General features: G+C 44.5%; 1 protein-coding gene across 1 annotated transcript in view; it reads right to left on the bottom strand.

Annotated features, from left to right (window-relative positions):
• tenm1 (teneurin transmembrane protein 1) overlaps positions 1-25,564 on the bottom strand; it is a gene marked incomplete at both ends in the record, with an annotated part of 157,259 nt that overhangs the window by 85,961 nt on the left and 45,734 nt on the right. The window contains 2 exons of the mRNA XM_079228505.1: positions 4,827-5,000; positions 22,138-22,376. Of these exons, the coding sequence (XP_079084631.1) occupies positions 4,827-5,000; positions 22,138-22,376 (413 nt within the window). The remainder of the gene's footprint in view (positions 1-4,826; positions 5,001-22,137; positions 22,377-25,564) is intronic.

Genomic DNA, 25,564 nt, shown 5'->3' with positions numbered 1-25,564 from the left:
TATTAATTCTGATGCATTCATGTGGCTCAATGTAAAACCCTTTGTTGTATATGCTGCATAACATGTTACATAACTAGTAACTACAGTTGCCAGTAGTTAAAAAAAAAAAAGTACAATGTTTTACTCGGAATTGGAGTATCTGTATGAAGTAGCATGACATGGAAATACACAAGCAAAGTACCAAATACCTCAAAAACCCTGCTTTATCCCTTTTGGTCACGCTTTGGCAAAAGTATCGTGGTAAATATATTTTTCCACCAAAAAGGAGCTTGTCGTCTGTTTACCAAGAAGATAAAAAAATTGCCTTTGAATTTATTAGATGTTTTTACCTTTGATGTCAGAGCCCAAGACGTCATCAACTACCCTCAAATGTCTGCTCGCCGTTAAACGTGTCATCTGCACTGTCAACACCGACTGCGGCTTGAAATTACGTTTAAATCCTGCGGCCGCGTTTTGGCCGAGACGTTTTCAGTGCGAGCTGAGTGACAGACAGAAACGCTGCCGCTGTGAGGCTTTCTCGACTTGAGGCGCTCGAGCAGGGTGATCTATACTTTCTCTGCGCGTGTGTGTCTGTGTGTGTGTGTGTGTGTGTTACATCCGGAGACTATCCCAGCGTGAGAAAATCAATGAGACCGGTGTAACAGGGACCAGTCCATCACATGCACACACACACTCATCTCTCCCACAGACACGTCTCCTTTTCCCACATACATGCATACGATTATGCACACTCTGTGCACACACACGCACACACACACAGCCTTTCTCCCCTCATCCACTCTCCCTGCACGCAGCCCAGAATATTGATGTGCTCTTTAAGAGCCCTCCTCTCTGTCTGTGTCACATGCCATCCATCTGTGCGCCGTTTCCGACCAATGCCACCGAGTAGAGTGAGAACAATTCGCCGCTAACTTGCCTCTCGTACACGTGGGTTTTTAGTTTTTTTATGTGCTCATCGCGTAGGCCTCAGATGGCGTTCCACGGGCTCCACAACATTTCATCATCCTCACATTATAATGAGGCAATATGCTGCTCTACTGTATGTCAGTTTGTATCACTTCGTATCATTAATACATCTGGCGGGCTGCATTGACTGAAATATTATTCTCAAACTTCAATGTGCTTCATTAAGGCAGGGAATCCACTGACAGGAAATTTATTCTCTGGGCACTTCTGCTTTCATCTGCACCAGAGGAATCTCTGTGTGTGTGCACGTGTGTGTGTGTGTGTGTGTGTGTGTGTGTGTGCGTGCGTGCATGTTTGGGTGCTGGCATGCATGTCAGTTATAGAAATAGAGGAAAGGGAAGAGGAAAGATGGAGTGCACGCACATCAGCCTGAGGTTGATTATCATGGGGTGAGTGGCAATTAATGTAGCACTAATTAGAGAGGCTTTTATGTGTGGAGGACTAAGAAGGGCTCCTGGTGATCTCTGGAACGGCAGGAGAGATAACGCTGAGAACATAAAACGCGGCGCGCGCGCGGCTTGACACTAGCCGTACGCGGGTGACACGACGTGTCAATTAGCGTCTGCTGCCGTGCTGCAGGCCTCCTCGTAAGGTACATTACAGTTCTGCTGCTCCGGATCCCGGTTTTCATCGCGCAGCCGACAAATCAAAAAACGGAGCGAGCCTATCTTCATGGCATTGAAGTCGACATAAAAACAACAACACTAAAAATACATGAACAGGGATGCAAAGCAGATTACTACCTTCCAATCATTCCGCTGAGCTCGTTTTATCTCCCCCCACTGTGTCATCAGTTTATATCGAAACAAGCAGGAGCTGATAACTATCCTCCAATCAATCTCCTCCGCTATCTTCATGGTCCCAATGTTATGTTGCTACTTGTGTTTACAGCCGCGCATCAAGAATAACATCATTTATTCCAGAATAATACAATTAATCCCCAAAAAAAATATGCTGTTCCATTTCTTTGTTTTGTAGATTAGAGTCGTGGAAATGACGATGAAAATAATAATTATATTTGAATGTCAGCAATTATCATCATAAAAGTGGCAAATGCTCGTGCCACTTTTATGACGGATATCGCAAACATCCTTCAAATAGATTGAAACCCATCAATCATTCCTCTCTCCTCCCATCACTCTCGCTCTTCCCTCTCCCCGTTGTTGTTCATCATTCCCCGCGGCCGCCCCCTCGCCGTGTAATCTCGGGGATTGTGTGGTCTCTTGGTGTGAGAGGTGATGGTACAGCAGGATGAACGTGATAATCTGCCACACTGGATTACAGCCTAATCTCTAATCTCTCTGGCCCTCCTCCGCCCGGGGACCACCTCCACCGCGCCAATTTTATTAATCTGAGCCCGCCGCAGCAACGGCTTAGCTTTGCCCATTTTGATTTCCCAGCTTCCGTCGGGCGCGTACAGCAGTCGGAGCTGAAACAATGGATTTGTTTGGAGGCAACCCTCGGAAGTGAATTCCGTGACCCCTGCACGCTCTATCGGAGGATTTAGCTACTGATGAGAGCGTTAATCCTTGGGAATGTGAGGATTCATCAAGAATAGTTGCTGTAGGGATGTCCCAGGTTGCCTAAATTGCAGCGGGTTGCAGTTTGGCTCGCACAGTCTCCAGCATAAGTGCTGAACATGGGCTCCGACGCCATCCGATGTAATATCCATCAGAGCCAGTCTCAGCGTGAAGGTTGCTGTGTCCTGCCTGACTTCATGACCTGGAACACTCACAATTAATGTCCCATGTCACGGGGTTAAATTGCTGTTAGTAATTCCTCCGGCTAGTTGAGAGAAGGCCGAGTGGAGAAAGGCTATTCCAGTCACGTACTGGCTAAGAGGGAACATGATTAACCAATTACCTAGCCTTTCTAATAAATGAGTAATCAGTTCAAGGCTGATCTCCAGACTGATGTCTCTCTATCGCATCGTAACATTCTTTGTGCCGGGTGCGTTATGTATGCAAGGCGGGAGTCCCGGCACGAAGAAGGCTGATTGGAATTCATGGGAATGGATACATAAGTCTCAACATGTTCCAATCATAATGTTTAAACGCTCATATTTACATTTCAAGAGGAAATTCGAGTCTTCCTACTATTTCAATAATTGTGCTCCTATTAAATCCTGTCGCCGAAAATGGTGGAGTGCCCTTTGAGGATTTATATTTAATTAAGTTTGCAGAAAGAGAAAAACAGACGTACAATGAGCGGAATATTCTATGGAAGAAATGAGAACAGTATGTGACCGGATTCCACATGTGTGTATTTGACCTTCCTCTGTGTGTGTGTGTGTGTGTGTGTGTGTGTGTGTGTGTGTGTGTGTTTTGTCTTGGCTCAGGGGTGTTTAATTAAAATGGCTCAAAGTTAAAAGCCGGTTTCATGACTTTGGAACGCAGACCTTTGACATGCAGCACTCATCACCTCAATTCACTGGGAAGAATATCACATCCATCGCTCAGGGCCACAGAGCAGCACATATTAAGGATGTAATACATATATATATTACAGCAAGAGCAAAGCAAAACTACTTTTGGCAGCATGTTGTCAACCAGCGGTGAGCTCAGATGCAACTAGAGAGGCTCCCTGTCCTGCTGAGATCCATTGCTAACTCGAGCTGTCACCATCCATATTGGGTTCAAATCACACGTTATACACTATATACAATATATAAACAATATATACAATAATATTGTATTTAAATGTATCAGATGCAACAACATACCATTTAGCAATAATGACATATGGAATAAGATTATTAACCGAATAACTTGTTTTATAAAATAAAGTAATTAACATTCGAAACTATGACTCTTATAAGTGACATAACAGCCTCCAATAGATGGAAATACCGTTTAAAGGCTGTCTGTCGGCCCCTGATGTATTTTTAATAGACTGATTTCTGGGCGTCCGTTAATTTAAATGTATTTAGAAGACATTTAATATAGAAAAGTGTTGGCTGCAGTCTGCACATGAGGCTACAGGTTGGCTTTAAGTATTTGTTGACTTTATTTTAAATGCAGTGCAATGAAAACACATATGTTGACTTAAATACTATGCATATGGTTAAAGGAGTACTAGCATTGAACTGCTACTGCACTGTTTTGCTTTAGATATCAGCTTTTTCATTCCAGACATTCTTCATGCATCCCTTGTCAAAACCTGGCACTTACATTACCCACAATGCAACTCAACTGGCAACAATTCTGTCAGCGATTTGGTCGCGCTGTGCTAATAGTGGCTAATGTAGCCTCGAGCTGCTAGCATCAAGAAGTGATGAGATTTTTGTTCAACTTCATCCAACAAACCTGTTTATAACAACTATTTATAACAACTACATTTGCAGTTGAGCTCCCCGAGACCAGTAAACACACTTTGAGTGAAATCAGGGAAGTTTCCCCTTGAGACTGATAAAGATGTGACCTCAGATTTTAATGAAGCAGTAAAGGCAGCTCATGTCAAAATGTGATACATTTCATATGTACTACAAAAAGCCTGAAGTCAGCCTTTAAAAAACGGGCTGACCAGGATCAGGCTGAAGCAGAGGGAAACGTTTCCATGGTAACTTGGATCAGACTTATTTAAACCTCCTTCATGAAACAGAATTTCCTGAAAATAAATTGAAATTAGCCTCATTATATTTTACTCTTGCTTTAAGAATCGGCCCGCTGGTGTAACTGCACACTTCCCTTATTGCTTTAAAAATGTCACATACATTTAAAAAAAAAAAATTAAAAAAGAGCCATGCATAGTGTTGAAATACTTTAAGCCAGTATTAATCCAATAGATTTAACATACGAAAGGGCAAACTACTGTACAACATCTGCTGTCACGGCGTACACACTGTACGTGTGTCGGCTCACCTTTGTCGCTGCCGTGCGTGTTTTCCGGGTTGAGTGTGTCCAGCAGGTGAATGGAGCTGGTGGGCCTGGTTTTGCTGCGGTCCTCCTGTTGATGATCCGCCGAGCTCAGGCCGTTCTCATACAGCTGGCTCTCGCCGTGCCGCAGATGCCAGGTCAGACCTAACAGGTGGACCGCTACACACACACACACACACAAACACACACACACACACACAAACATAGCAAAAGGGAGAGGAAAGGCAGAAAGAAAACATCATTATTCAAGGCACACAGGGAGGTGTGTCCGAACCTTCTTTAATGCTCATCTCACAGTTTTCACTCACTTTATGTGCTTAATAGCGCCCGGCAAGGCAGCGGACAATTAGTAAATACACACAGAACACACGCACACGCACACACACACACACACACACACACACACTCTTAACACATTCGCGTCCACATGCCTACATGAACACAAAACGTGGCAGCGGTGGGCAATTAAGGCAGATCTTCAGAGCCTGAGCCCAGGGCTGGTATTAAAGCGCTAACACAGTCTTTTATGCATGACTAATGATGCTTTGAAAGCTGCTGCCGATTCACAATCCATATGGGCCTTTTAAACAACAAAGGGTATGGGAGGATGGGAGGATACTGGATTTCCCCTCCCACCCATAAAACTGTTTACTGGGACAACAACCCGGCACGCCGTTAAATAAAAAACAACTAACACCTGGCCATTAAGGAAATTAATTAGCGCCTTGCAAGGCTGCCAATAAAATGTTTGGTAAAACATTCACCTTCCTCTGACCAATCACCGGGTTCCATTCATGTGTGATTGTACGCCGCCGCTGCTTTAGTTTTTTTTGCTTTAAAAAAAAGGATCTCAAAAGTTAATGCCCCTTCGCCGACGTGAGGGGGAACAAAGCAAACGCAATAAATCATTGCAGGTTTTCTCTCCTCTGACACATTCGGAACATCAAACAAAAGCAAAGCCTCAAATCACAAAGTTACTATGCGCTGGTGGCAGTCAGAGGATGGCTGCTGAATGCAGATCAAGGTAAGGAACTTCTAACGACTTCAAACATCTCCGCTGTCTGTCTTCTGTCTGCCGATTGCCGACACCCAGAAACAGCACTTGACACGCGCTTCTCGGTGCTCGCACAAAATGGCTGCTTAGGAAAAACAAAATCCACGATTAAACAGCGTGACCGCCATAGGCGCGGCGAAGCTCGCATGGAAGTGCGTGAAATGTACGTGTGTGTGTAGGTGTGTGGGCTGCACACCTACGCGTTTGCCCGCACATCCTCCTTCCCCAGCTGATGAAGAATACCTAATTAAAACTCCAGATAGTTCAAAGACATTTTGAGGTCACTTCATGTTGCACAGGAAGAAGAAAAAGGAAAACACTTCCTCTGCAAAGCAAAGCTACGATGAGCGCAGAGAGTTGACTCCACTTTTGGTCCCATGCTCCACTCTGCCATCTATGGGGATCAGCAAAATCATACATTTGAACCCCCGACTAGCCGCCTCGCCGCTGGTTGGTTGAGCATATCTGCTCATGCACAATATGAGCTCTTCTCTGCAGAACGCTGAGGACTACTGGGGCCACGAGGGAGCCGCCATGCATCATTTAGTTCAGACTAATTGAACTGTCAGCCTGTGACGAGACCAGACACGGACACGAGCAGAGTCTTCACATCAGTGTGAAGTTTTTATTTTGTATTTTTTTATTTCCCGTCACTGTAGTTTTCTTATTTTCATTTTGAGAAAGATGCAGTGTGTATGTGTGTGGGTGTGTGTGTTGTTGTGATGACTTATTCTGTTGATGAGGTCGGGGGGAGATAGTAAACGCAATAATTGTACATTCAATTTCCTGGGTTTAGTCTCCGTCAAAGTCCCTTCTGGTTGTCTGGTACGTCAGTACTCCGTCTTTAGCAGGCTGGTGGGAGAAGAAGCGGGCAGGTGGACAGAAGCTCAGAAAAAAAAAAAACATGTTGAGGATGACATTTTGTTTACAGCGATACAAGATTTAGAGACAATCCCGCGGAGATTCCCTTTAAACTTCATCCCATTGTCAAATCTCTTCTCTTGGAACAAGAAAAGAGCTCAGGTGTACAGAGCAGCTCTCTGACAGGTGCGTCTGCAAATTAATCAATACAAATCACGATACCCCCTCCCCCCCACTACTTGACCGCAAACACTTTTTTTTTTTTTTACACACGTCTCGCTCCTGTTTTGATCTATGCAGGCTCGTATCTGCGTCTCATGGGCGTTACTGAGACCTGAAGCATTTAAAGAGTCCAGTCTATTTCTTTTATTTTACGACAATATATTCGCGTAAACACGGTGTTGATGGCCAATAAAAGGAGGCAATGAATACATATATTCATCTACATTTTGCAACCAGAGTGCGCTGCTCTCTGGCCCGGTCCAGGCTCGGGTTTTGTTGTCTCCGCGGACTCTCCCTTCCCTTTTGCCCGGCAGTTGGGAAGCGAGGCACAGAGTCTGCTTGGGTATTTTGGTATTGAGGAGTGTTTTTTGCAGTGTTTAATCGTGGGTAAACTGTAAACTACAACCGCAGACTTGCTACGCACACATGATGAGCCAAGAGCACATGCGTGTGTTGGTGGAAACATAGGTCAGGAATGCCAAGGCTGAGTCCTCGCTGCAGCGGCCGGGGGGTTCGAATCCGACCCATGGCATTTTGTCCTCTCTCTCGCTCCCTTTCCTGACTACTTTTTTTGCCTCTATTTGATACTCTTTTAGAAAAATGGAAAACCATGTCTACCTCAGCGTGTACATTTGTAATCCCAAGCAGAAACCAGAATCTATAGTAGATGAACTATTGCGGCCCCTACCTACCCCAACATGCAGTTATAAATGAAAAATGCTGATGGGTCCAGTAGGAGGAGTAGGGGGATTAGAGGTGGACAGATACACACTCATGCACGCCCACAAGACCGGACACGTAATCTCCTGCCAGGCTTGCGCATTGGCGGAGATAATTAAACATGAAATATAGTGTCGCAGCTACAAATGTAGGTTTGTATGCTTCACCGGCGTCTGTGCTGCATTTTAATACGCGGTGGAGTGAAACAACCTATCATAGTTTCAGAAATTAGTCCGCAAGAGTGCTCGGAGAGGCTTGACAAGTTTTTCCTAAACGGAGACATTAAGAATTTCCGCCATTCAGACTCTCACGCTCAATTCTCTCCTCACGTCCTCTCGTCTGGATTGGTTTTCTTTCTCTCCTTGTTCTCCGGTGCGCACCCCACACCCCACACCTACGTCAGCCAAGTGTTAGCCACTCCAGTAATGACTCTGCAGCGACAGTCCTCACTTCTCCTTCTCATCACTCCAGCCCTCCTCAAAAGCCCCTCAGACCCCTACTTATCCTGCTCCTGCTCATCAGCCTCTCTGTCGGTCTCTCCAGCTCTCTTGTTTTATGGCTGTTGACCTTTTGCTAGAACACTTAGCATCTAAGGCCACAGAGCACGAACACACACACACACACACACACACACACACACACACACACACACACACACACACACACACTGGAGCAAGGAGGGATAAGGACCTGGGAGCGTGATGAGGAGAGGGTGGTGGCGGGGAGTGCAAGTTTGTGTGTATACTCTTGTGCTTTCGAGGAGCCGATGTCCTCGTTGCAATATTAAGAGCAGCGATGGCATGTTTGTTGTTCTTCACTTGACCAAGTTCATTCTGGGTGTTTAAAAAACTGAGTACTTATGGACAAGGACGTCCAGGATTCTGCAGTCGATAGTCTCATTCGACAGCTGGGGGTAGAAGGCAGTTGGAGTTCTTCCAAGGCTTGAAACTGTTGAATGAGTGCAAACGATGAGCAACTGCTGAAGGTGAAGGTTTATTTTTAAAAGAATTGGCAAAAAAATGAATAATCTAAAACAATCCTAACTCGAGGATAACTTATTTGCTTTTCATATGTAAACGCAAAGATTTCGCTGAGTTGTCACTGTTGTCATGAGATATATAGTTGCTGGAAAAAAGCCAGTGAGCTAAATGTCAAATGAGAAACTGCGTTAGTGTTCCACTGGTTTCAAAAAAGGTCAAATGTACAAGCATGTCTAGCTTCTGTACAGGTCTTGTATCTCAAATTGCTAATCGGAGCGTAAAAACAAGCGCACAGCAAAGGACGTCTTGGCTCGAATACAAACCGGTTCCTCGGATATATATTTGCCCCCTTTTGCCCCCAGAGGCTCAACCGCCGGCAGGCCGATAGCTGATGGGTTCAAAGACAACGGCATATTTGCAATCAAATGTCATTTTTTTGGAGAAGAACATGCAGTATGCAAACAGAACAATTTAAATACTGAAGGTACCAAAACTAGGTTACTTACAAAACAACATTCATATTTCCCAAAATGTCGACCGACTCCGTTAAGTGGATTTTGTGTCTCCTACTGGGTTAGATTTAAATGAATTAAACACCTCTGGCACACGGTGCTTCGTTCCCAGATGCAACAACACTGAATTTGCTGCAGCTCTGATTCTCGCCACTGATTCGCTTCTTTCTTAGCAACAGCGGCTACGGATAATGGGTATTGTAGTATTTAGAGTTGGAATAATTAAAACTGATGATTTATAACATAGCAGTGTATCATTAACATACACAGGAAGCTCTAGTTTTTTCTACGTTTCCTTGTTTTTAGACAAAGATATTTATTGTTATATCGAAACCGACAGGAAAGGAAGAGGGTATAACGAACAAGTCCCCAAGTGAAACTGGGGACCTTGCAGTTATGCGGCTCGTGTCTCGACCACTTGGCCACCAGTACACCGGGTGTTTCTATAATTGGGAACATTCAGAACACCATTAAAAGAAAAATGTAATATGAGAATGTTCAGTCGCAATAAATAAATAAAAATAGACCTCAAGAATCAGCGGTTCCACTCACTGCTTGGTTCATAGGATTTCATACATGTTTGGTCCTTCGAGTGGCCAACTGCACACACACTCCTACGGACACGCGCTTCGACACAGCATGCGGTCAGTTATGCCAGCAGCATGCGCTCAGCGTGAACGTGAACCCTCACTCTCTTTTTTCTTTCTGCCTATCCATCTCTCTCTAGTGTCCATCTTTCTCACCGGCGCTCCTGCAAAAAAACACACATAGCCCTCATCCCACATGGGGGGAGAGGGAGAGGGAGAGAGAGAGAGAGAGAGAGAGAGAGAGAGACTCCGAGTGAGTCCAGTCATTATAATGGGAGCGGCGGCGGCAGCAGAATGGCGACAGCGAGCAGCAGTGCAGCGAGCGAACAGGCCGAAGCTCTCGCCGCGCATGAATCATTGATCAGTGTGACAATGAGATGACTGCCGGAGGTAATAGGACGGCACAGCTGCGAGGGGGTTGTGTGCTGAACCCTCGCTGTCGGCTTCCCCGCAGAGATGTGCGCTCAAGACGTGGCGGGCTGAGGAGAACGGCGCGGGGCGTAGGGGAGAGGGACTGAGGCAGTTAAGTAGTCGGAGAGAGGAGCGTTTGATGTGGCTTCCTCGGGCTTACTTAATCTACCACGGGGAGAAATAGGAGAACAGAAGGATCCGAGTTGGTGGAAATTTGTGGAGGAAGTTAGCAAGGCCCGCCGAGATAACAGCCTCTCCATTTGCGCCTCTTGTTCACGAACAGCTGGAATGCAAAAGGCGTACAGATGGCAACCCGTATCTTCCTCCTTCTTTCTGCGATTGTAATAAATGGCGACCCTGAGTCACTAAATTCTTTCTAATGCTCGCTCCAGATAGGCAGGTTTCTGTGACTTTTGGAGGTTGTAGAAGCAGAGATAGCTCGAGCCTTCAGTTGCCGCTGCAGTTGCTGCCACTATTGTTGTCGTCAGGCATGTGTGGGTCTCCAGATTAGATAGAAATGATTGCGGGCTCCAGTGATGATTAGGTTTCACACTCGTGGTGGGAGAAAGAGAAGGAGATGGAGAAAGGAAATTGTGTGTGTGTGTGTGTGCGCGTGTGTGTGTGTGCATTCCCGTTAAATTCCTGCGTTACACTGCACGCCGTTATCGGGTGTTTGTAACAGTGGGCTGCGGGACACAATGGGTGAGATTGACTGTGAATATACTGTCTTATCGATAGCTATTACAGCCAAGGTAGCACCGCAGTCGGTTAAAAATGATTTATCAATACCCTTGTGCGAGCGGAAACATAACCCGGCTTGATTGCCAAGTCCTCTTCGCTCATGCAACATCGCAAAGCCCGTCAACTATACTCCATCTGACTACCAAAGACTACAGCCCGGCAGCAAGCGCTTTCAAGAGCATCAGTCATTCGATTTAGCGTGGAGTTTAGCATGTACAGTGAGAGCGATTTCTCATCCCGAGTTCTGCATGGCTGTGTCAGCCTCTAGCTAAGCCACAACTTCTGAGGGATGGGTGAAAGAAAGGCAGAGAGGGGAGGAAGGGCAGGGGGAGGGAGAGAGATTGAGATAATAAAAAAAAAGACGCAGGAAGGTGGAGAGAAGGTAGTCAAAAAAAAAAGGAGGAGAGAGACAAATGGGGCAAACAAGTGTGAAGGGGAGTGAAGGAGAGAGACTTCAGAGACAATGAAACAAATCGGTGTCTAAGTCAGCGTTAGACTAGCGGCTGAGAGCGTCTGCCCTCCCGCCTTTTTTCTCCACGTCGGCCCTCGCTCCCCTCTGACAGACAAGAGGCGCTAAAGTGTTTTTCTTACTGCCCTCCACAAACCCCCTTGAAAGCTACTAATACCACTGTCATCACTGTTTACGTGCGCGTGTTTGTGTGCGCGAGTGCGAGTCTGCTGACATTTGCTTGTGTTTGTGTGTGTGTGTGTGTGTGTGAGCGGCGGGCGCACTGCACAATGTCTCGTCTGGTGTAAAACCTCCGGACCGGCCGTCAGTGTGACCTTGCTAATCTGGAGACGGGAAGTCCTGTTTGGATGAAAATGGGATGAAATGACAGACAGAGGGATAAAGGCAGAGCGGAGGTGGTGACACACTTCTTTGAGTGATGAGATTTGCTGTGTATCCGGGTGTTTATTTACCAGCGAAACTCGGCGTCACTGTCGTCTAGTTAGTCACGGTAGCGACAGTACACCAAGTACACAGATCTGCTTCCTGCGTCTCTCTGTTGTTCTTTCATTTCTAATCACGCCCACTCTCCCTTCCTGTCAGAGTACCCCCCCAAACCACCACCACCTCTCTCTCTCTCTCTCTGTGTCTCCCACTCGCTGTCTTACTGATCTGGTCCTTTTCTGAAAGCTGACTCATGTTACAACAGACAGAATAGTGTTAAATGAGGAGGGGAGCGGCGCCATGTTAGATCCCCCTCCGGCAGTGAGAGCTGAAACAACTGCAGAAAATAAAAGAAGCAGCGACTCAAAGGTGCCGTTCAGTCACATACATATACTCCGTCTCCGTGTGTTTTGTGTGTGTGTGAGTGAGATTGGGCGTGTCGCTGTGTTTGTGTCATAGAGGGGATGAGAAATATGTGTCTGAGTTGACGTGCACGTCCACGTGCACGCGGATTGAGAGCATGTACTTGCCTGTTGAACTACCGGAGCTATTGAGGCTATTTTCATTGCATCCTCTCTGACCTTCTGGAGACATTTTACCAAAAGGGCTCGCTCGCTATTCAGAGCTTTCTGACCAAGTCTAGCCATTTAAAGCAATTTTACCAAAGGCTCCTGCCGCTGTTAGGGCAGTTTTAGCAAAGGCCAGCGGGTTTCTTAGAGTTGAATCAGACGACCAAAATAGAGGACCGAAAACAAAGAGAAGCTGGACCAATCAATACAGACCCCAATGAGGCATGAAGCAGCATGGCTGGGGGTGAGGAGGACACACACACACACACACACACACACACAGTCTCAATCACAAAGGTACCCACACACTTTCATGTACGTACACACACGCTTACACACACACACAGGCATGTAAGGGGCACCGTTTGTTGTTGTGTTTTTTTTTTTTTACAGATTTTCTACCAACATTTTGTCAAAGGAGCAGAACAGTTGTTTTTTTTCACCATCAATTTCTGTCCTCATGCACCCGAAATATGTTGTTTTCTTTTCTGCAATAACACTGAACAACACCCCGGTTTACAGTAAACAAGATCAGGAAAAGGCTTCCGTGAATAGAAAGTGAAGAGAAAAATGAAGACGAAACACTAATGTGTTGCTGGTTACGCAGCAAACATGAAACAAAATTAAAACAATGCTTTTAATAATCTGGCAAAAAAAAAACATTTTAAAAACTAGAAACTGAAAATAATGAGCCCTTGCGTGGAGAGTGCACACACACACACACACACACATATGTGTACAAGTGCACACACATAGTGAGTCAAGGTGAAAGCCCTCTCAGTGTGAGCCATAATTATGGAACAGATTAAAAAAATCTGTTAAGACAAAGAGAATAAAGAAGAAAAAAAAACACGCCACCGCACTGTGATTGAGTCCTGACAGCCTTTTCTTTTTTTGTGTGTCCGACTCAACTGTGCTGAGCTCCGAATAGAAAGGGTTACAGTTCCCAGACGCGACTGGAAACAGGTTGCAGCAGCCAATCTTACCCGCTCAGCATTGCTCCTGTGTAGATAATTGGTTGCCAGTTGCCCTCCTTGAGAGAGCTGCACAAGAAAGAGGGCCGCCGTTGATCCCAGTCAAACCAGACAACCACCCGCTCCGAGAACCTTCAGGTGGCTTTCTGCGGACAGCCATCGCCAGATTCAGCTGCCATTCGGACTCTCCCTCCATAGAAAATCTACGGCCTCCCGCCCGGGATCACACCACACTGCAATCCGGCTTCTGTCCATCGAGGCTATTATCATCTCAGCCTGGTAGTTTCCACAATGTTGCATTCATTGGATTGTGCTCTTTACCGCCTACCGCATAGCTTCAGGGACTGATGACGCTAAATGTTTGAGAAATCTCGTGAAGCATTTCTTGGTACTCAGTGCAGCCATCACAAAGTACAGTATGTGTGCGATGGCCTGCAGACTGTGCTGACTGATTGCACTCGGGGCACAGCTCAGACTGAATAAAAGTGGAAGATCTTCAGCGAAGTGAATCAGCACATTTCAAGCTTTTTCCAATTTACTGTCGACTTGGGACCGTCCTTGTATTTTGGGCATGTCTTTTCTTCCGCATAGCTTTGTTGAAAAAGGCTTCGCTTCTTTGTTCCCTGCACCCCGTCTTTCTGTTGGGACTCTTCCTTAATTACTTCGCACATAAAGAACCGAATCTGAAACTTTTGAAAAAACGAGTTTGATAAAATATGAAATACTGTACTATTTTGGATACTCTGTAGTTGAAATGTTCATAATAGCTACAGCAGCAAAGCCCTGATTTACTGTGGGTACTTTTAGCTAAAAGGAAGAAGAAGAAAAAACACTGTAACCATCAATATATATATAACATGTAGCAATGTTTTTCCACCTCTATTCCCAGGGAAGTTGCTATAGTATCTGTGTGTTTACTGAAACACTGCAACGAGAGCCAGGAGCACTGATGCTGAAGATGGACAGAGCTCGCTGGCTATATGGCAAGTGAGGAAGCAGAGCTGGATCATTACCAGCCTCGGTCCAAAGAAGCCCTTATGTTTGACAGTCGGAGTGAGGAATATGACAATATATACTGAGAGACCAAGTACACTTGTCTCCAGTAAGACCTGTGGTTAAACCGCCACTACCTCGTGACAACAGCGGCCTCAATCCAAAACAGCCCTCTTAGGGACCCACAACGGCCAGGAATATGTTTTCTAATCGACGGATCGAGGAAGCCGGTCGTTGTCTTGTCAAGGGGACAAAAATAATTCTGATACTCTAAGTGATGCATAGTTTTTGTTCACTTGTCACCAAGACGACAGGCCTTTTTCCATTGCAGACATTTTGACACATCATTGCAGGAAAGTAGAGGTTACTAACAATAATGACGGCTCCGATCTATTCAAGTGTCCCAGTAGGCCATGACAGAGTGACAGTGAGCCGGCATGCACGGCACCAGCTCCCTGAACCTGCAGCGTCGAAATGGAAGTCATCCATCAATAAGCTAATTTTTATTTATTTATTATAGCTTTTCCCACGGTGAGTCAAAAATATCTGACCGAGTCTTGGAATTGTTTTTTGATTCTGCGATGATTCTAAATCTACTGTGAGTCAAGTATACGTCTGAGACAGGATCTAGGCGCATTGTGTTCCATTATAAAATATCAACTGCCTCAAATGGCAGGGGACCCGCCGCTGCCCTCTGCGTGGTAATGCATCCAAGTTTTTCCTCGCATTATATACATCGCCTAAAGTGGACATACCATCTGATAATAGCATCGCTTTTTTTGTAAACATGTACTGCTAAAAAAAACTCAGCATCCATCCGCCCTCAACTCCACACTCCTCTGCTCTTCTCCAGTGTTTGCTACTTTGTCACAAGATTTGGAAAAACTTTTCAGAGCCCTTGAGGGCTTTTATAGATATACAGTAAATGTAAATATATATATATATATATATATATATATATATATATATATATATATATATATATATAAAAGACCCTGTGCAACAAATCTAGCAACTCTTTGGGCAGACACCAGCTACATTCCTCAGGAAGCCGCTCTCCCGTCCACATAACAGCTGCTAGTTATGCACGTTGAGAGCCAGGTTCAGTCAAGCGACCAGGCAGTAAACGTAGATTAACTTTGTGAGAGCCAGTGTGATGAAGCACCGATCACCAGTCACAATCGTTTCCCTCAGTCACCCCCACACACACAACAAATTCAAGGCCTCTTCTTGGCTATATTTAGAAGTAATTAAAAACTAATTGTTAATTTAGTTTGCCCTCTTTTTTTTTTACTTTCTAAAACTGCTTGGGCTTTCTGTCTAGGGTTGGGTACCGAGAACACCAACACGTCCGGTACCTACCGGACCGAAAAGCAACGCAGATTTCGGTGCTTCCTTCCGGTGCCTGAGCCGATTTAAATACTTTTTTTTTTACACTACTCTGTAAAGTTGCACGGTATATAGACACTAAAAGGTAGCGCGGTGCCCGCACGCTAAAAACGATTATTAAAATAGCGCGGATCAGAGCACACTCGCTGCTCTGCTCTCTGTCTGCCTGCATGCAGAGCGGGGCTTGAGGGGGTGGGGCTTCCAGCGCTCACACACACACACAGTGCGCGCACACAGAGATCGCTGCAGACACGAGCACGAGCTTTTGAACGTCCGTCCTCGGCTTGATGGAACAAATCTCTCCAGTTGATATTAATGATGACGTGTAGTCCAGTAAAGCAGCAGTTTTAGGATCCAACAGTGTCTGAGTTCTGTTGCACACGGTCCCATCAGGCCATGATGCTTGTGTCTGTTCTTTTTTTAAATATATATTTTTATAGTTTGAAGTTAAAAGGTTTGAAGCTGTAGTTTGAAGCGTGTTTTGTATGTATTTATTTATTTATATCTATAGTATACTTTAAACAGTTAATAATATTGTTCAATTTGAAGAAAAAAAATTGGCAATAAAAAAGTATCGGTTCAGGCACCGTTTAGGCACCGGTATCGTTTTAAAAGCATTGGTTTAGCACCGGTATCGGAAAAAACCCAAACGATACCCATCACTATTTCTGTCTGGATCTCATAAATAGATCCAATCCCAGTCCAAACGAATGTCCACAGCCAACAAAACAAGCAGATTAGAGCTGTGACCGTTATCGGTGCTTGGCTTAAATGAAAGCAGATATTATTACACAGTTTAGCTAATATCTCACCTTTCCTTTGACAGAAACGTTCCTCTCTTTTGTTTCTCTTTTCCTTCTTCTTCCTCTCTTTTCCTGCTAACTAGCTGCCTTAAATTTGGGTTGACTGTAATGCAACATCGCCGCGGCAAACACGAGCTAAATACGGCATGGAATACGCACAGTCAAATCAAACCTTTGCGCGGGGTGCGGACCGAACCAATTGCATCCTAACAAGGGGGTTCCAGCAGAAAGAGTGCAGCCATTTTCTTTCTGTTCTTGGTTCCTAATTCAGTCAAACACCTATTAAAATGTTCAGCTGTTGTTAATTTATGTACATGAATTACTTATAAACCTGGAACTGTGGAGAAAACAAACCCAATTTAGCATAAGTCTTTTGATGGCCACCTACAGCTTACGGCTGTTCCACTAATATTCTCCTTATTTTTGCTTTAAGAGCCAAAGCAATTCAAATGTATACTTTGAAGTTTCCATTAAAAGTATGCTGCTCCTATCACTGCTTTTCCTTAATATATATTTTTGTCATTTGACCACCTCACAATGTGGTTAAGGATTGACAAGATTGTTTATAATATACATCACTGCCAGTAGCCCATAGGTGCACTCTGTTGGGCTCACATTAGCACAGCGATAGCGACAGCAGGCTGGAGCAAACGCCATGTTTACACCACAACCTCTTGTGTGAATGCAGCAGCTGAAAGGGTGAAAGATTATTATGTTTCCCATCACGTTGCTCTCTGCGGTCACACATGGCTCTCCCAAAAATTATACAACAGCTGTAGGTGGCTTATTTTATATTATTTGTCAACGTTAGCTTTTCTCGCCACCCTTGGCTTTAGCATTTTAGTGGTTAATTGTCTTCGAGCACGGAATAAGACGAGGCCTTGTGTAGATCTGCGGTTGTGTGTCTCTCAGTGTTTCTGTGAGAAGAAGGGCTAAAATAAAAATAAAAAAGAATCCTGTCTAATAATAATACTCCGAGGTCTCCTAAGATCCTCATAGTCGTACACATTGTTGTTAAATGTGATTGTTTCGGAGAGAACGCCTTCTTGACGTAATGTACCGTTGACTTAATGTGCTACTGCGATCCCAGTTGTAATTTTTCAACTTGTTAGCTGGCGTGGTCAGCACCATAGAATAGAACAAGCACTTAATTCATTATAAGCTATAATCAGAGCGGAGCACTGAGACAGACCAGGCTGGCTAGGACGTTTGGAGGAGAAATCCAGATCAAGAGGGAGCGGCTTAAGCAACGTTATTCACGTTCCAGCCACCAAGCACACAGTCTGTTATTTAAGATTCCTAATCAGTTGATTAATAGATTGATCATATATAGTCCGAAACGTAAAATGCCTGTTTTGTCCAACAAACGGACCAAAACCAAAAGCTGTTCAATTTACAATGAGATAAAACAGTAAATTATCACATTGTCACAATTACTCACATTGGCAAGCAATCACAAAGGTTCATCCTTCGTCCATGGATCAATTCATTTGTGCCAATTCACTAATGGGTCAAATCATTTCAGGTTTATTGTCGGCTACACAGTACATAAACATTCAAACTGAAAACAATTGCCTAATTAATCAATTAGCGGGTTGACAGAAAATAAATGTAATTATTTTTATAATCAGAGAATTATTGCTGTAATTCGGCGAGCAAAAAAAAACCCAACTATTTTGCTTCCAATGTGCTGTTTTCTCTTATAATCTTGTGAACTCAACGTCTTTGGATTTTGACTGTTTGTTGAACACAACAAGACACTTGAAGGCGTCACCTCAGGCTCCGAGGGACCAAAACAATCCGCTGATTTATTGATAATGGAGACGATCATCATCGTGCCTCTAATGAACACACGCTTTTCCGTTCGGCTTGTGTGTTCGGTCGGAGGGAGTGTACTCCGTTTGACCCCCTGTGAATAATGGCCAACTTTTAAGGCAGATGCTTTGAATTGCCATCAAACTGTGAGAGCAGATTTACTGAAAGAAATAGCGTGAAAGTAATGAACTTAAAGCCACTAACGACTCATTTGGTTCTTTATGGAACCGCCAGGACCCCTGAAGCAGCACGTATTGCACAACAGAACTATAAAGAAGATCTTAGCTTACATCTTCCTCTCCTTGCACGTTGACGGTTAATCTCTCCATTTCACTATTATATATGAAATGGAGAGATTGTTATTGCGGAATCCGCTTCTACCTTCATATGCGTATGTCATTCCTGTGTCTTTGTTGTTGCAAAAAAATTAAAATAAATAAAAAATGAAGTGTACAATGTGTCGCTGTGTGTGCACGTGTGATTTGGAGATGATTATTTGATTGCAGGGTGCTTCTAGGTTTGCTCATTTTAATGCAGATCAGAAGCTTCTCTCTGTTGCCATAGAGATGATTATCTTTCATAACTGACACATCCCGCCCTCTCCTCATATTTGATTCAACAACCCGGGGTTGTAACTGTTTAAAACAGCAAGACATTCATTAATGCAGAAAATACTCTAATTAGCTAATTTTTCTTCTTTTTTTTGACAACATGATAGAGCAATAGTAGATAGGTCGTCTTTTTCTTCTTTTTTTACGGAGGCAGAACTCAAATGAGGCTTAGAATAGTAAAATTATGTTACTGGAAGAGTTTGTCAGTAGCAATATTCTTCAAGATTACAGATGCAATCTTAATCTGTCCTCTATCTCTCCTTAAATGCCCCGTTCGCTCTCATAATGCCTGCTGCTCATATCTGATGGCCGTGTTGTGCTTAATAACAAGCCACGACTGCAGGAGGGAGGGGTACGTTGGGAGATAAACAAATTAACAAAGCTATTCGCAGGCCCCGCAGCACCAGGGGGGTATGGGAGGAGAGGAAAGAGGGCAGTAAAGACAGAGAGGAGGCCTGCCTTAGCTAATCACAGCAGGGGGCATACAGTGCGCTGCAATCACTTAGGCACAGCATTATCTCTGCAATCACGCATCTTCCTATTATTCTGCTAATTGGAAACCTTAATTTGAGACACAATATTATTACCTCATCATTTGCCACCAAGCTAATGAACACGTAACTTGCACAAAAAGCATAATAGGTTCCGGCAGTGATCTGAGGTGGGTCCCAAACGGTCAAAAAATTATAATCATCAAAGTCAGATGTGTTTGTTGAGCGATGACCTCGCCGCTACACGATACCGGTCTCGGCGCACCTCCACTTCGCACCGGAGAGCTCCGTTACGCGCCGGGCCACGGACGAGTGCGGCGAGAAGTGTAAAGTTTGGCTGAGCGTCGGGAGAAGAGATGAAGACTCAGCCAATTGTAACAGCTGCTCTATCACGATTTTCTCCAAAGGAGGAGATCCATCTCCGGCATTCTGAAACGTCGGCCTCCAGCTTGGCACGACTGTAAAGGAATATGTCTTCCTTTTTTTTTATGTTGCATATGTCTTAATTCAGGAAGCGCCATCCGCAGTATCACGCCGACAGATAATACTCACCAAAAGTTAACTACTTACAAGTTGCGGCTGTTAATGGAAATAATAGTGACTTTTTTTTGCTATTTGACAGTCCATCCATCATTTTTTAGATTAATCCATTAATCATTTTGTCCTTAAATGTGAGAAAATAGTCATGTCTGACCAACACTTCAAAACGCTGAAGATATTTGCATAAGCCAAAGAAAATTCAAGAAAAAGCTGGAAATAAAAGAATAGTTTGTATTTGAGCCTGAAATTTTTAATTATCTGTTGAAGGTCAAATCAAAAACAGGAAATAGGATATACATGAATAATAAATATAAAATGAAACAAGAAACGTATTGTTATTTGCCGAGCTCCTTGCTCAGTGGGAAAGTAGTCATAATTAACAACTGCCTGGCAAGGTTCAGCAGAGTAACCTGCAGGAGCTGATTATATTTGGAATAAAGGATTAACCATTATCATATTTTGAACACTGCTTGAATAAGATAATGAATTCTGTTTCTTATTATAATGACTATGATGGTAAGAATTAATATTCAATGAGAACCTGATTTAATGAGAGTCTCAAAATCAATAAAAAATCAGCATGGCTGTTATTTGATGAAGATGAAAAAGAGCAAAACTACAGGGGAGAACGATTTTTTTCTCCATCTCATCCAGTAAGTGCATGTTAATGAATTCGTTAAAATGACTGAGCCATTATGTAATGAGGGAACCTAATCATCTGGTGGCTTGTGTCTCAACCTCTCCCCTTAGACAAAGACATTAAGTCCACGGCCACTTTAATCTTGCTATTTGGATATCTTTGATGTACCGGGCTAACTCATCATCTGCGCTTATACATCCCATACGTCTTGACGCGGTCAACACGGAGATCGATCATCGCCAAGCAGGAGTGGAGCATGACACCAATTAAAAGGTGATGTCGCCTCCGAGTCATCGCTCACACTCCTCACTAATGCACTAATTACCGGGGCCGGGACATTAATGGAATAGCGCGGTTCAGCTGGGGGATTAATCTGCATGGATTCGTCAGTGTGCGTGTGTGATGTCTGTCTGTGATGCGTGTTCGCGTGTGATTAATGCGAACCCCCCCACCCGCCGGCTCCGCCGTGACCTTGAGCACCGCCATAGGAGGGGAATTAGCCGGCCGGGTGTAGGGTTGGGATATCTGGCCGGGAGGGAAGACGATGTGCTGAGGCGGAGGTTCGGGGCCAAGGTTGACGATGGCGCAATCGGAGAGGATCAATGAAGAAATTGGGTATTTGACTTTGATGGACTCTGCTGATGATCGTCCAGCATGCGGAACAACCCCTGAAACTTTCTTGAATTAAAAGATCCGAGTTGCTGAATTAGTACGACTCCTAAAAGCCGGACTTCCTCCGTGTTCGTGAGCACAATGTGTCGGCAGTAGAAGTCAGGAGTGGAGGAAGTCTGCACCCTCCTTTACACTGCTGCTAATGTGCATTGTGATCAAATGAGATAAAGGTCAATATTAAAGAAACAAATACAAAAAAAAAACATTTAAAAAAAGGCACGGACAACCAGGTCATGAATTGGATAGATTAACAAATACAAGTAACAAGGGGGAAATAAAGGTAGAAAAATAATAAGGTGTGTGTTTGTGTATCTGTGGGTGTGTGAGCCAGACTGAAAAACAATGAATGAGTTAGTGCTTTCCTGGATGTGTGTATTCATCTCGGAATAATGGCCAGATTTGTGCACTCTAGTCCAGGATAGCTAATTTACAATTCAGTCTTTCCTACAGAGGATCACGTTTAGAATACATGACCCGCTGTGTTTAAAGCCACCTCCTTCAGAATAATAGTAGTAATACATTTTCAGAAGTCCCGCTTTGATCCACATCGATCTTCTCTCCTCTACTGTGTTTTTTTTTGTTTCTGTATTTTTTACCCTTTGAAGAACATTTGTGTGCAAAAATCCCTGTTTGTCTCCGTATATTTTAGTGATTCTTTTTTAATGAATTAGTCAGTGTCTTGACAATCCTCCCAATTCACTCCCCCCCCCCTCTAGCCAACTGTTTTTAAAATGTCGATATAAAAAAGTGAAAGCATAGCAAACGAAAGCAAATCTGCAGCTACGTGTGGCGGCGTGCTCGATGGCGGCCGTGACTCACCGATGACGTAGGTGAGCAGCAGGGCCAAGGTGAGCGTGAGGAGCGACGCAGACAGGGCCGTGCACTTCCAGTTGCAGCAGCGGTGAGGCTTGTTGAAGGTGAACAGCGGTCGGGTCACGCTGCTCCGCGGGAGAGGCCGGGGCGGAGGGGAGTACACTGTCCCGGAGGTTAGCGGGTAACCCTGCCCCGCCCCGGAGAGCAGAGCCGACGACCCAGAGCCCTGCTTGAACAGGAAGTGTCTGCGGGAGGAACACAGAGAGGGAATTTAGCGACTGTTCGATAATCCCCTCCTCCTCAGGTTACCGCCGCTATGCCTGTAAATCACATCAGAAATACTTTATTGATCCCAGGGGGAGAATTCATTAATTGTGATAGCTTGTGATTGTGATAGCATACAAATAGGCTCATTTATATATAAACATAGATGCGTTATTAAATAAAATAGAGATCAGTGTGCAAAATGTGTGCATTGCACCACAATATATAACAACAAAAAATATGTAAAAAGTTATACAAATAGGAAATATGTGAAAATATGGTTACCACAAGATAAAATAGTTGTGTAGATAATATGAGCGTAAGTGGGATCTATGTATAAGTGTTTAAAATGCAGGAATGGTATGAATATGAATATTACTTAAATTATACAGTATAAATGCAGTATTAACGCCAGAGTAAATCAGAGTATTGCACAGTTGAATTATTGCAAAAGGAATTTTACAGTGAAGTCAGTATCGCACAGTTTGGATATGAATACATGAATAATTGGGTTATAGCTGCCGGCAGGGTGAAATAAGTCCAAGGGCCAGTCGTCCGACTCAGGAGGAGTTGAAAAGTTTGATGGCCTCCAGGCACAGGGATGTGTACTAATAAACTGGACACAGAGTTGGAGGCGGCACCCCGTTCATTCCTATAAAAGTTTCTCAGTGGTGCATTAAGCGAAAAGAGCAAAACAGATCAAAATTGTCCGGCTCCTCTGTTGATCTTTCGCATCCATGGAGCACAGAGAGTAAGCGGACGATAGCGTTTCCTTTAAACCCCGCCTCCCGGCCCTCGGTCACAGACGACACATTCGCAGCCTACAACGTTTATGCTGGCAGACTTTCGAAAACAATGGGTTCTTGATTTCCGACACTGGCAGACAAAAGCATGACCTCTCGATTGAAAGAGACAAAGGGTCAACTTTAGCGAGCTCCAGTTAAATTCACCGATCGCTGAACCACGTGGAAGACATGGAAATAAAGTGGTTTTCTTGTATTGCCACTAGAGCTACCTATAATACATGTAAGGAAAACATTTAAGAATCGGGTTTAGTTTTCTGTCTGGCTGCTTAGCTTCCTTGTAAAAAATATATATATATGATTTCACTTTTAACGATACAAGAGAAAAGGCTCAGATGATGATGTGCTCTGTTAGACTTCCCCAAATCTAATAAAAAGCAGGACAGGACAGAGCCGCTAATGCTGCCCTAAACCCTGAAACCATGGACCATCTGCTGGCTGTGAACAGAGCTTTCTCAGACATAACCTGGAACTACACAAACTAATGGAGTCACTTAATAATGTGCTCCTTGGCCTTGGGAGCAACGCTGTCGGGCTACTTGTCAGCTGGACATGCTCATGATTGCAGCGGACATTAGCGCTGATATAAACACATTGTTTAAGAGTAAACGCTAAATGGACTGGACTTGTTTATCTCTTTTCTAGTCTTCCGACCACTCAAAGCGCTTTAACACTACATGCCATCATTCAGCCATTCACACACTGCCATGCCCATCAGGACTATCTAATCATTCATGCGACATTCACACACCGCAGGAACACCCCGAGGGGGCAATTTGGGGGTGAAGTGTCTTGCCCAAGGACACATCGACATGGACTAGTGGAGCCGGGGATCAAACCGCCGCACCTGTGATTGAAGGACGACCCTGCTCTACCACTGAGACACAGTGTGTCCGTTCCATACACGTCGTTTCCTTTGGACAGGCTGGAAAACGCTGTATGGTTTCCATGTACCGACCAGTCATGTTTGTAGTTTACGTTCACGTTTGCCCAAAATGTCATGACTTAATAATTTTAGCCCATTTGACAGAATCCCAAAAAATCCCAGGTAGCCAGTAGCTGACTGGGCTGTGATCCGGCTCGATGCGGCCGAATGTGAGCCAGCTTTGGCCCAGTTCATTGTTGCCATATCTGGCCCAGATGTAGCTGTTACGGACATGGGCCTATTCTCGCTGAGACATGGCAACCGGGTTTTTCGGCAACCAGCACTGAAACAGGTTCTGGCCCATTGATGGCTGGCGAATCTGGACCAGTTCTGGCATTATAGAAGCGGGCCTAAACTAGCCGAGACATGGCAGCCGGGTTTATCGGCAACCAGCCGGGGAACGGCAGGTGCAGAAACTCAAAACTCACAGACACACATTCTTATCAGAATCAGCTTTATTGGCCATGTGTGTGTAAAGATACATGGAATTTGACTGGTTACACGTTGCTCTTTGATAGTTTTGCTGGCCCCGGTTAGTTTTGAGTGACGGCCGTGTCGGCCGCCGGAATCGGCCCGATTCTGGGGTGTCATTCATGCCGAATCAGCAACCGGACGCGGGCCGACGTGTTTCTTCCGGCGTGCTGAGCTTAAGCCGGATCTGGGCCAGGTCTTTTTAGCTACCTGGGATGTGTTGCGGGCTTTTGGTGGTCAAAACAGGGCCTTTCTAATCAGTTCATCCTTGATTCCAAGTAGACATTTGTGCCACATTTGAAGAAATTCGCCTGACATCGCGTTCACAAGGACGGATGCAAGGACAGACAACCCGAAAACACAATCCATCCGTCCGTAACACCCCCTCCATACTCTGCCCATGTTCAGCCCTGTGCACATCACTCTGGCATGAGGAGAAATCTGGTCTGGTGGTTATAATTGGTCAAGCTATGATTATTATTACTATCTGGAGCAGTTGCGCGAAAGGACAATTAATTGCTGTCCTATTCTTATGATGAGGGAGCCGATGCACCCAGTGTGTCCAAAACAACTACCTGGCACCTCTGAGACGTCTGTTCTTATCTCATTAAGTAGATTATATAGTGAATTTGGAAAACAATATCTTACTGCAGGACAGCTCTTTAATCCTTCACAAATTAGCTTAGCACGGACATCGTCTCACTTGAGTTATCTAGCATCTTATTCTGACTCCATTTATAATAATCTGCACTCAGCAAGGTTCAGCCTCGCTCTGAAGTACGCCTGACTGAAACTCATTTAACGGGCCCCCAAGGTGGTGAGATTTGAGAGGAGACCCCTCCTCTCCTAAATGACACATCGAGGCTGTCTCCGGATTCGAGGGTGACACACAGGACGGCCTGTTCTACTTAAAGTAGATACAGCCCTCTCAAACCTCAACCTCAGTACTGTCTCAAACTAAGCCCTTCAT

This window comes from Taurulus bubalis, assembly GCF_910589615.1.
Source record: "Taurulus bubalis genome assembly, chromosome: 13".
Taxonomy (NCBI): domain Eukaryota; kingdom Metazoa; phylum Chordata; class Actinopteri; order Perciformes; family Cottidae; genus Taurulus; species Taurulus bubalis.
This window is presented reverse-complemented; position numbering and strand designations above follow the sequence as displayed.